The sequence below is a fragment of the Dendrobates tinctorius genome, unplaced genomic scaffold (genome assembly GCF_039654945.1).
Source record: "Dendrobates tinctorius isolate UK_male_01 unplaced genomic scaffold, ASM3965494v1 ptg000312l, whole genome shotgun sequence".
Classification (NCBI taxonomy): Eukaryota; Metazoa; Chordata; class Amphibia; order Anura; family Dendrobatidae; genus Dendrobates; species Dendrobates tinctorius.
In genome coordinates, this window is record NW_027361979.1 from 4357388 (window position 1) to 4370737 (window position 13350).

General features: G+C 47.1%; 1 protein-coding gene across 3 annotated transcripts in view; it reads left to right on the forward strand.

Annotated features, from left to right (window-relative positions):
• Positions 1 to 2945: 2945 nt before the first annotated feature.
• Positions 2946 to 13350, forward strand: part of NAV1 (neuron navigator 1) — a 241865-nt gene continuing 231460 nt past the window's right edge. For 2 of the 3 annotated variants that reach the window (XM_073561054.1, XM_073561055.1), the window contains exons 1-2: positions 2950 to 3260; positions 3568 to 4092. In XM_073561054.1, coding sequence (XP_073417155.1) covers positions 3582 to 4092 — 511 coding nt within the window. In that variant the 5' untranslated portion in view covers positions 2950 to 3260; positions 3568 to 3581. Of the gene's footprint in view, positions 3261 to 3567; positions 4093 to 13350 lie in introns of all 3 variants that reach the window. The other variant, XM_073561056.1, reaches the window with a different exon arrangement.

Genomic DNA, 13350 nt, shown 5'->3' on the forward strand with positions numbered 1-13350 from the left:
CCTCTCATCCCCATCCTGGTACACATGGCCCTCTCATCCCCATCCTGGTACACATGGCCCTCTCATCCCCATCCTGGTACACATGGCCCTCTCATCCCCATCCTGGTATACATGGCCCTCTCATCCCCATCCTGGTATACATGGCCCCTCATCCCCATCCTGGTATACATGGGCCCCTCATCCCCATCCTGGTATACATGGCCCTCTCATCCCCATCCTGGTATACATGGCCCTCTCATCCCTATCCTGGTATACATGGGCCCCTCATCCCCATCCTGGTATACATGGCCCTCTCATCCCCATCCTGGTATACATGGCCCCTCATCCCCATCCTGGTATACATGGGCCCCTCATCCCCATCCTGGTATACATGGCCCTCTCATCCCCATCCTGGTATACATGGCCCTCTCATCCCCATCCTGGTATACATGGCCCTCTCATCCCCATCCTGGTATACATGGGCCCCTCATCCCCATCCTGGTATACATGGGCCCCTCATCCCCATCCTGGTATACATGGGCCCCTCATCCCCATCCTGGTATACATGGCCCTCTCATCCCCATCCTGGTATACATGGCCCTCTCATCCCCATCCTGGTATACATGGGCCCCTCATCCCCATCCTGGTATACATGGGCCCCTCATCCCCATCCTGGTATACATGGCCCTCTCATCCCCATCCTGGTATACATGGCCCCTCATCCCCATCCTGGTATACATGGGCCCCTCATCCCCATCCTGGTATACATGGGCCCCTCATCCCCATCCTGGTATACATGGCCCCTCATCCCCATCCTGGTATGCATGGCCCCCTCATCCCCATCCTGGTATACATGGCCTCTCATCCCCATCCTGGTACACATGGCCCTCTCATCCCCATCCTGGTACACATGGCCCTCTCATCCCCATCCTGGTATACATGGCCCTCTCATCCCTATCCTGGTATACATGGCCCTCTCATCCCTATCCTGGTATACATGGCCCCTCATCCCCATCCTGGTATACATGGCCCTCTCATCCCCATCCTGGTATACATGGCCCTCTCCTCCCCATCCTGGTATACATGGGCCCCTCATCCCCATCCTGGTATACATGGCCCTTTCATCCCCATCCTGGTATACATGGCCCCTCATCCCCATCCTGGTATACATGGCCCTCTCATCCCTATCCTGGTATACATGGGCCCCTCATCCCCATCCTGGTATACATGGCCCTCTCATCCCCATCCTGGTATACATGGCCCTCTCATCCCTATCCTGGTATACATGGGCCCCTCATCCCCATCCTGGTATACATGGCCCTCTCATCCCCATCCTGGTATACATGGCCCTCTCATCCCCATCCTGGTATACATGGCCCTCTCATCCCCATCCTGGTACACATGGCCCTCTCATCCCCATCCTGGTACACATGGCCCTCTCATCCCCATCCTGGTACACATGGCCCTCTCATCCCCATCCTGGTATACATGGCCCTCTCATCCCCATCCTGGTATACATGGCCCCTCATCCCCATCCTGGTATACATGGGCCCCTCATCCCCATCCTGGTATACATGGCCCTCTCATCCCCATCCTGGTATACATGGCCCTCTCATCCCTATCCTGGTATACATGGGCCCCTCATCCCCATCCTGGTATACATGGCCCTCTCATCCCCATCCTGGTATACATGGCCCCTCATCCCCATCCTGGTATACATGGGCCCCTCATCCCCATCCTGGTATACATGGCCCTCTCATCCCCATCCTGGTATACATGGCCCTCTCATCCCCATCCTGGTATACATGGCCCTCTCATCCCCATCCTGGTATACATGGCCCCTCATCCCCATCCTGGTATACATGGGTCCCTCATCCCCATCCTGGTATACATGGCCCTCTCATCCCCATCCTGGTATACATGGCCCTCTCATCCCTATCCTGGTATACATGGGCCCCTCATCCCCATCCTGGTATACATGGCCCTCTCATCCCCATCCTGGTATACATGGCCCCTCATCCCCATCCTGGTATACATGGGCCCCTCATCCCCATCCTGGTATACATGGCCCTCTCATCCCCATCCTGGTATACATGGCCCTCTCATCCCCATCCTGGTATACATGGCCCTCTCATCCCCATCCTGGTATACATGGGCCCCTCATCCCCATCCTGGTATACATGGGCCCCTCATCCCCATCCTGGTATACATGGCCCTCTCATCCCCATCCTGGTATACATGGCCCTCTCATCCCCATCCTGGTATACATGGGCCCCTCATCCCCATCCTGGTATACATGGGCCCCTCATCCCCATCCTGGTATACATGGCCCTCTCATCCCCATCCTGGTATACATGGCCCTCTCATCCCCATCCTGGTATACATGGCCCCTCATCCCCATCCTGGTATACATGGGCCCCTCATCCCCATCCTGGTATACATGGGCCCCTCATCCCCATCCTGGTATACATGGCCCCTCATCCCCATCCTGGTATGCATGGCCCCCTCATCCCCATCCTGGTATACATGGCCTCTCATCCCCATCCTGGTACACATGGCCCTCTCATCCCCATCCTGGTACACATGGCCCTCTCATCCCCATCCTGGTATACATGGCCCTCTCATCCCCATCCTGGTACACATGGCCCCTCATCCCCATCCTGTTATACATGGCCCTCTCATCCCTATCCTGGTACACATGGCCCCTGATCCCCATCTCGGTCTGAATAGGCCATGCCCCTGAGTGCAGACTGTTCCGCCCTCTCCATCATTCCCTGGGGTCAGCCTGAGCCTGCAGATGTTGTGGCCACACGTCGGAAATACGTAAAACTGCAGCCCACCCTCCCTGCGCGAGAATTTGGGCAGGACTGCAGTACCGGCTGCGGCCGCCGGGTGGCCACGTCCGATCAGTGCAAACAATAAGGTGCGGAAGGCTCCACGAGCTGTGAGTTCGGGCTCTGCCCACTGTCAGCGCTCCACTGTAGCTGGCATAGAGGACGGAATGCGCGGAGTGGGCACCAGCTGACAAGCTGCAGAATGCCCAGCTGCTGCTCGGGTAGCTCCTCCCGCGTGTAGCCCTTCCGTCCAGCTGCACGGTGTGCGCTGCTCTTGCCTCTCCGTTGCAGTCCCTCCTCCGCCTCCTCTTTCTTCTGTCTCTTCCTCCCTCCTCCTTCCTCTCGCTTCCTCTCTCCCCCTTTCCTTCCCTCCTCCTTTATCTCAGCATCCTCGGGGACGTAGAGCGGCGGAGGGAGTGCCGTTAGGACCGACACCAGGGCATTGCGGTGGGTAGTGCCAGCATGGATGCCCTCCGTCCCGGCCATCACCAGTGTGCCTCCTCCAGCCCTACATTTGCTTGCCATCTCTTTGCCCTTCCTTTGCATCCTTCTCCACCATTTTCTTCCCTTGCATCATCCCTCCTTTTTTCACACCTTCTTTCTCCATTTTGCCTGTGCCCTCTCCCCCCATGCTGGGCAGCTTGTTTTCTGCTTTAGGCCACTGCTGTGCCAGCCTGCCCCTCGCCCCCGTCTTTCAGTGTTTCCCCCCTCCGCCAGATTTGCCTCCTTTGCAATATCTCTCCTCTTTTTCCAGGACGGGGAGGTGGAATGATGCAGCGGAAGGTGAAGCCACCCTCAGGGGTGGGTCCAGGCCGTTCTGCGGAGCTGCGTGTTTTCCGTGGCCCCTCAAGTACTGCCCACGAATCCCGCTTGCCTGGAGCACCCCTTAGACGCCAGCGCTCCCTCACCAATCTTTCCGTGCTGACTGATGCTGAGAAGAAACTACGTCTATGTGGCCCTGACTGGTGTGATGACCTGTCCACCATAACGCCACCACGCAACCATGCTGCCAGTCCAGCTTCGCCTGCCATGTCCAGGGCACTGTCTCGCTCAGAACACTCCCTTCTACAGCCCAGGACGCCTAGCCGTATTCCTCGCGGTCCATATGCGGAGGTGAAGCCGCTCAGTAAGACATCAGACGCGAGCACCGGTGGCCCTGCAGCCGAGGAGTCCACCAATGACCCCTCTGATGACAAGAAGACGTTCCTCAAGGTGGACCCTGAACTAGTGGTGACTGTTCTTGGCGATCTGGAGCAGCTGCTCTTCAGTCAGATGTTAGGTAAGAAAGTAGCACTTTGTGCAATGTTTGTGCAACACGTAGGTGGCAACAAAGGTGTTACAAAGTTTGCCACTTTCATGGCATCGCCAATGGGCAGAGCTCAGCGTTAGGGGACGAGGCCTCACAAACCTCAGATGTCCTATCATTTATGTCACACGTACTCGGGCAGCAGAAAGATGCACCAAAGGTACTAATAGGAGCAGATATGTTAAGGGGTCGTCCGCTTTCAGTTAATATCCGTCCCTGGGGACAGTTTAGTATACAAGAAATAAACTGCTAAAATTGACCCTCCCCACCGGCGCTGCTCTCAATCACTGACTGCGATCAGTGGCTGTAAGTGGGGCTGAGCTCACTAATTCCCTGGCACGCTATCATCATGGACGCCGCAGCCAGTGTCAGACATCGGGAACGAGGGGGGTCACACTAGTAGACTTGGAGATGGCGATGACAGCGTGGTTTGATTTTACTGTTCCCACAGACAAACATTAATTGAAAGAGGACAACCCCTTTAATTAATTTTTTACACTTTCTTCCAACCACCTTGGACCAAGACCGACGTACTAAGGCTGTATTCACATGTCTATGTGTTCCGGTCCGTGAGTCACCAGGGCTGTAAAATTCAGGTCAGGATACCGTGGCCAGTCTTGAGATCCGCAGCCTGTACTCCAATGGGTGTGTGACTTTGGCTTAAACATTTTTCTTGATGAATGTTCCCCCCCCCAATGAGCAGTTTGTGAATATTCTGTGATCCGAGTTCTAGTTACAGCCGCCATATAGGTTCAGGAACATCTTCACATTTTTATTACTCATCCATAAAAGAAGGCACCAGATTTCTCATGGAGGTTTCCAGGCCTTGAAGATCTATTGCACTTCCGGTATGTGGTGGCTGACATGGCGGTTACTTGGATAGCTATGGTCTGAGTGGATTCCCAGACGCCGTGACCCTGGGTGGTGAGAGTGAGTGTTCTGCGTGTGCTCACTGTCCTGTGTGAGGTGAGTCAGTGGATGAGGCCCAGAGTCAGACATTAGTCAGATACTGGGCTGTTAAGGGAATGGAGTGGGACGATGACTGACTTGTAGGGTTTGGGTTGTAGGACAATAGTTTCCCTTCTGTATTCTGGCTCACAGGCTTGCTGTTGGTTTGTATATGTTCTCCTATTTTGTCCCGTTTATGTATGGTAGATTGCTGGACTTTTTGGGAGACTGACACTGGCGTTGGGGATCAGGGCAGATTCTGTAAAGAAATTCCAGACAATGGCTGCTCAGTCCAGTAGAATGGCATGTGGGTAGTGTTGGTGCCCACCATGTGCGGATTCAGCACTTCTGTTATTTCCACTTCCTATAATGAAGTAGAACAATAGAGATAAAGCAGAATCTTATTTCTGGAGGTCTTACACAAGGAGTTCCCTTTTTTGTGGCTTTTTGGAATAACCGGATTTATCAGCTACAGATTTGCCTGCTGGGTTTGCAGCACACTGGGGAAGTCCGCAGCATAATCTGACTTCTCCAGCGTGTGTCATGGTGCACTGCAATGATCTGGCCTGTCACTGTTTAGTGCTGCCCATGGTTAGGGCAGCGTGACACTGCTGAAAGGTTGGCGTGGTGCATAAACCAGCAATCTGACTCCAGATTCATTGCGGCTGCTTTCCTGGCTGTGTCAGCAAAATGCACTTGCTGCTTGCATGTGGTTACTCAGGTCCATTTAAAAATAGATGTGCATCTTATCTTGTAGTGTTGAGCCAGTGTAAAGCAAAACTAGCCAATTGTGATAATAATATGAGCACAATTTCCCCAAGGGCCCATCAAAATCACAGTTTACCACTTTGTGAGACTGTATAATATCACTTAATGAACACAGCTTCATTTTAAAGATGACATGTCACTAGATTAAAAGGGGCTAGGCTTTGCTCTTATTTTATTCCCGCTGATCCACTGATTATTCTGTTTTTTTTTTTCTTTTTTAAAATCCACCCTACAGGTAGGGAAATATGGGCCATTTTAGTTGGTGCAAATGTTCATAACCTGTACCGAGGGGGCGTGGCTTACAGGGCAATTATGCAGATCAACCTAAAGACACGCCCCCGAGGAACCTTCACATACACGCCTCCTTTCTGCAGATCATAAAAATTAGCGCTAAGTTAAAAGGCCCAGATATCTGACACCATAAAAAATGTGATAATCCCAGGAATAAATTAAGAGCAACAACTGGACAATTTTGAGTTGCCACAAGTTCTTTTTAATCAATCGTAACTTAATAAAAAATGTGTAGTTAAAAATACAGTTAGGTTTGCAATCTATTAGTATATCAATGTGGTATTATATTCATGTATATGAGACTCAGCGTCTCCATTTCCAGCCGTCTGTAATACAGCCGCAAGTCTCCTAACTGCACCAAATGATGTCGGCGGTGGGAGACTTCAATCTCTTTTTAGGCAGTTACAATTAATTAATGTGACATTTTATTTATATAGTGATGTGGCGCAATAATTCTAATAATTTCCTATAGTGTGCTAAGCTGTTTTTATTTGCTCTTTGGAAAACTGTGTTCCTAATTTAAGCAAAAAACCAGTAACCACCCACAAGGATCGTAATTTCAAGATTAAATATGACAATAAGCATATATCCCCGTATCAGGATGGCTTGTGATAATATGTCTCTGCCTTCTCGATCGCTGTATACACAGTGCTAAATAAGTGCTGTGGATACAAAGTTAGGAAGTGTTAATGGCGCTTCATCCGCTTGACCAAGTGAGCATGTCATCGCTTGGTGTAAGGAGGGAGCAGGAGACCCAGTCAGCTCTGATGTGCACCAGCATTTACCCTGTAACCGGGGCTAATATACCAGGCCCAGTTACAGGGGAAATCAGATTAAAAAAAAAAAAGTATTAAAATGTTGAACTGCCCCATAAAGGTCTTTTATGATATCGGCAGAAATGTAAAAAAAGAGAGTATGAAAATAACATGAAAATTAAGCCCAACTTTTGACGAAAAAGATGCAAAAATTGTTTGAATATCTGAATGAGAACACTCTTTTATAGCTCTTTAAACCACATGCCTGAAAAAAACATTTAAACGGAAAAGTCGAGTTTCATCCAGAAAGCTTGGATGATGTTCAGCTATATTGTCACCCGTGTGTCCATTTATTATGTCCGTGTGACATCAGTGGGCATATGATCAGATACAGCTTCCTAGATTAATAATGGCAATGTATTTGGACAAATCAGATGCTACACGGCTAATCCGTAAGGATCAGCGCACTTCGAGACTTGTGTCGGAGATTCTCATCTACGACACTGAAGGAATGGTGAGTGCCGCGATCTGTCATCTGATCAGCCCTATTTCATTGCATCGGGCAGTGTGATGTCTGATACTTACGCAGCGCTCCTCCATAAATCACGCTCGTCTGAATCAGCCCTTAAACTTGCAGTCAAATATTGAACTGTCTTGTGACTTCTTGACTTGTATCCTTTGGATCTAACTTTTTTAGATGTGTAAATATCAAGGCCTGGAACGAAATGTTCTTATGAGGGTGGAGAACATGAAGGCAGTCGAAAATAGAACACCGCTGACTAAAGATGCTGTTATGACCTTGTCATATGATGTGGTCACTTGATTTCGGTTAGGCGTCTTCTAATTGATTATCTCCGCGCTGTCTGTACTTCTTCCTGGTCTTGTGCAGTTCAAGATTTTCACACAGTTTTAGGTTAAAACATCCCTAAAAATACCTACTAGATGATATGTGGATGACGGTGCGGGCGCAGAGAGGTCTTCTTTGTTAGTGTGTTAGGGATCTCTCCTGGACGCATAAAAATCTGATTACACTGACGGTGATTCTTCTGTCCCGAGAGCGGATTCCTCAGCCTCCTGCACAGTTCTCTCCCTTCATCTACAGTACATGTGGAACAGAAGCGTGCTTGTGTTTTTGGGCATTAATTGGTTATTTTATGACTGTACCGAGCACAGTATGGGAGTGCTAATTGTATAATGGCGGTATTTCATCTTTGCATGGTGGTCATGGCCACATTGTAGCGAGGTGCGGTGTCAGAGGGGGCAATGTGATTGACATTGCGGTCGGAGATCGGACCAAGTTGCAGATATCTGACTGAGCCCCTATACTTAAACTTTGCCCACCAACCTATTTATCATTCTGTCCAGCTTCTGCAATTCTTGACATTGGAAACTGCATTTGATCGTGCACATTGTATACAAAAAAGCGACACATGGATGCCAATACTCATGAAAGTCGCCTGATCATTTGTCATGTTCTCATCTGAACGGGTTCAGCCAAGGGCACGCATACAGTCATCCGAATGGCATCTGCTTCTTACATGAACAATTTAAGAAATAATTAAGGTCATACGTTATTTCCTATTTTAGTAATTGTAGTGGATCTGTGACAAACAGGTGACATACGGATGGTAAACCCTATGGGATCCGTTTATTGTTCACCCACTGACTTATAATGGGCGAGTCTGAAAATAGAGCATCCTGCGATGGTCCATGTGTACAAACGGTAAGGTAACACTGACTTGTATTGATGCTGTTCTCATGCTACCTGTTTTTCATAAGGACACCACATGGACCGAATATATGCTCGTCTGAACAAGCCCTAATGAGAAAACATCATATATTCATTCCTCTCATTATATAATAATGACTGAATGTCTCTCTGCCTGGTTTGCTGATTGCTTCCTGTGCATCAAATTAGATTTGGTAATTGCCTTAGTCAAACCATTAAGGGGTTTTCTCATAAAGACAACCCTTGTCCTTATGTAATGTTAAGGCACACAGATACCATAGAGAGGAAACCCCTGCTTAGAGCTCCCCGCAAGGGAAATGGCTAGCTAGCTGTGTCTTCTGACCAAATCAGCTTTCTAGTTATACAACCCTTTAAAAGGATTTTTAGGATTTTAACCTCTTCATGACCTATGACGTATAGGTACATCATAGGCCATGTCCCGACATTTGGTGCAGGCTTTGGCACTGAGCCCACATCTTTTCCAGCACATGACAGCTGATTTGACAGCCTCGGGTAGAATCGCTATCCGCCCGTAATGGTCAACATGTTAAATGCTGCGGTTTATCTCTGACAGCAGCATTTCACTCCTGCTTACTTGAAGCGCGTCAAAAACCCCACCCATCGGTGCCCCTGTCATATGATTGCAGGACGCCGATGGGTTGGCATGATAGCCGACATCATATGTGTAGCACAAGGAGACTATTGAAGCAAGTAACAAGTAGAAAAAAAGGTTTTTGAAAAATATAAAAAAAATTATAAAAGTTCAGATCACTTCCCATTCAAAATAAAACGATAATACAAAAAATACACATATTTGGTATCTCTGCATTCATAAACTGCCAATCTATCAAGCTATAAACTAAATTAATCCAATCGGTAAACGGCGCAACGAGAAAAAGAATCAAAACGCCAGAATTACTTTTTTTGGCAGTTTTAGCATTCAGTGAACAAAAAAAAAAAACAATTATGAAATTGCTTTTTTTGCAATTTCATCACACTTGGAATTTTTTTCACGTTTTGCCGTCCACTGTATGGTAAAATCCATGGTGTAGTTCAAAAATTAAACTCGTTCCATAAAAAATAAGGCCTAAAACCGCTATATTGATAGAAAAAAAAAGTTATGGTCATGGGAAGAAGGGAAGCAAAAAATGGAAAATCCAAAGGTTGTGAAGGGGTTAATATTTATATCCTAGCCTCATGTCTGCCTCCAACCTTTTATGTTTTTCTGACTTGAATGCTTACCTTACTAATTGCCATAAGGAAATATTTCTAGAACGTTGCTTATGTAGTGCTCACATATTCTGCAGCACTGTACACAGATCGTCATCCTTTCCATATTTTACTCTGGGGCTCGCAATCTGCTTTATTACATTGGGCATAGAAATATTCAGTCCCGTTAATCTCTCTATATATTTTGGGGAGTATTGACAAATCTACCACTATTCAAATTCAAATGATTCTCTTAATGCGTTTGATGCAAACCAAATGAGCCATTAAAAAAGCCATTTTATTTATTTTCCGACCCTCAAAACATATGAAATGTTCTTAGTTTTTGCTTCTATGCATATAGTATTTCCCAAGTTCTAGTAAAGAATAGTTTTGGGGAATTTGATTTCTCCGGCGGCCATTATATTGCCGGATATATACAGGCCAGGAAAGGAAAGGAAATTCATATGGGTCAGGGAGAAGTTCAAAAAGCAGCTTCCTGCTGGTCCTCACTGGCTCCCTAAGGAACCATTGGTGGTCTCCTCTTCACTCTTTGCTGTGACCACATGTTGTCACTTTATGACGTCAGAACAGAGAAGAGGGGAATGGTGCTGGAACGGAGTGGGACCATAACGAGCCAGTGGAGGAGTGGCGGGAAACTGTGGTGACAGGGACAAATGAGGGGTGAGGTATCATGTTTTAGATTTTTCTAACCCCTTTCTGGCCCATATGACATACCCTTCTTAGCCCAAATAAATCCAGCAAAATGGCAGCTAGTTGGGCATCATTTTGCAGGATTCACGCGAATCGAATTCCCAACAATTCTGCTTTGCTAGAATCTGTGGATTTGGAATATTCTAAAGACATAGAAATCACAAATTATTTTGATTCCGGGGAGATTTAAAACAATACACGCACTAGAGAGCCAAGTGGTCCCTCGGCGTTTCACTGCCCTGCCTCTTTCAGCTGTGCAAACCAGTTACATCTTCATGCAAACCTAAAATGTAATTGTTTACAGGCCACCATTGCCTCCTAGCCATTAGTTCCCATCTGGGACCTGTAATTAGACACATTCCATTCAGTCCTTATTTACATGCCATTATTTTGGACAGTATTTGTAAGTCAGTTAGCCATTAAAAGGTATCAACTACTGAGGACTCTCAATCCTGAATATTTTTTTAAGTCAAAACCAGAAGAGTTGTGAACTTTTCCCAGGAACAGCACATGGTGAAGGCAAGAGTAGGCAAAGTAGGTGTGAAGGGATGCAATAAAAAATATCACTGGAAAAATGTCATCCACATGCTGTGCGATCAGTTCTTATTGTACATGTGAGTCGTGCCCAACATTCCCAGTTCCCAAGAGGGCAATGCTCATCAAAGAACAGAGCCCATCATGCCCTCTAACCTGTGACAGGCATCTGCTTTACCCGATCATGTGATTTCCCTTGGTTGACGAGGAGGTGCCCATCATACTGCTAGGGAGCACATCATTGAGCAGAATGCAGCACAGCTATCACTGCTGCCTGATTACTACTACTCAACTACCACTACACAGAGAACAATAGTACCTCCACCAAACCGTGCACCACCATTTGTTAGGGCAGGTGGGAAACCACTGAGAAATAAAAGCAGCAGCTTCACAATACAACAATACACTGGATGCCATAAAACAAAGCAGTGAGTCGTAGGCTGTACAAGAAAGTACAAATAAAGCATCTTAAAAAGCGAGTTGGTGAGCTTGTGAGTATTGTGTTCAAAAGGCTATGTTCACACTGATTTTCTGCAGTGCATTTGGGGGTTCACCCTCAGGCTGTATGCCCACGTTGCGTTTTTTAAGCGTTTCCGCAGTGCTTTTAGACAAGCGTTTCTGCTGCGGAAACGCTTAAGAAAAGCATCCAATGTAATATAATGGAAAACGCACATGTTGTGCTGTGGAAACGCTAAGCGGAAAAAAACGCAGCATGTTCCTTAATTTTGCGGAAACGTGTGCAATTGTATTGCAAAAACGCATAGGAAAATGTATGCAAAAATGCTTAACAAAAGCGTCAAAAACGCTTACAAAAGTGCTTCATAAAACGCATGCAAAAATGCTTAACAAAAGCGCTTCATAAAACGCATGCAAAAATGCTTAACAAAAGCGTCAAAAACGCTTACAAAAGTGCTTCATAAAATGCATGCGTTTTCCTGGGAAGAGGGTGTGCGTTTCCACTCAGGAATATTCTGCATCAAAAACGTGGGCACATAGTCTGAATCCCATTTTTCAGGGTGATTGAGGCTATCACTTAAAGAGTAGATAGACTGCAGTGTAGCAACCTGACTGCAGATTTTTGTGTTTCTTTATTTTTCTGAAAGTGTCCATCTGTTCAGACAGGCACAAAAATGGCGCACTCCAAATATTTATACGTTTCTGTATGATGGACACTTTCAGAGAAAAAAAAATATTGCCCTGACGCAGGTTTGTGATTCAGGTGGAACAGCTGAGCGCAGAAACCTAGTGTGAACAGGCCCTAAGTGTCTTTTGTGTTAAAGTACGAGAACCACTCCAGCATTTTATTTTTCATCACTGGAGTGGTGCTTCTAATCTAAGATCCCTGGTCACAGGCTCTTAATCTAAGTCTTTGAGAGCAGAACGAGGCCAGAACAAGGATCTCATAGACTTGCATTGAAAAGTGACCTTGGCTCGCTCAAACAGACACTGAAGTGATCCGGCAGGTCATAGATTGCTGGAGACCGACCGGGTAAGTATAAAGCCCCCATCTCACGTAGCAAGATCGCTAGCAAGATTGCTGTTGCGTCACAGATTTTGTGACGCAACACCGATCTCGCCTACGATCTTCCTACGTGTGACACATAGCGGCGATCGGGCCCCTGCTGCAATGTCGCTGATCGTGCTCGAATGTCCTGGGCCATTTTTTCATTGCTGGTGTCCTGCTGGACAACATGCATCACTGTGTTTGACAGGGACAACGACTAACAACCTCAATACTACAGGTCTGAGAGACAGGGTCCCAACGACCATCGTATCGTTCCGTATGGTTGCTGCGTCGCTGTTGAGATGACTGTTTGACATCTCACCAGCGACCTCGTAGCGACACACCAGCGATCCCTACCAGGTCGCATCGTTGTCGGGATCGCTGTTGCGTCGCCAAGTGTGACGGTACCCTTAGTCTAGATGCAGGGACCTCACATTAGAAGCACCACTCCAGCTCTACAATTAAAAAAAAATCTAGAGTGTTTTTTTATGTGTGTGACATGTGATCTAGTGACTTTGGATGGAATTAGTTTAGATGGGTGTAATTTGTACTAATTCAGTGTACAGTCACTTGTTTATATGCTGTATTGTGTAATCCCCCTTAGTAACGTGCTCCATTATTGACAATGCCATCCATTGTGCACCTAGTTACATGTAAGCAATCCTTGACCGGTCATTTGAGGATGGATACTGCTGTGCTAGATTGGTGCACGTTATACATTTAGAAGCCCAAATATTGGATATGAATGTGCAGCTGGCAACACCGAAATCCATAGACAAGAT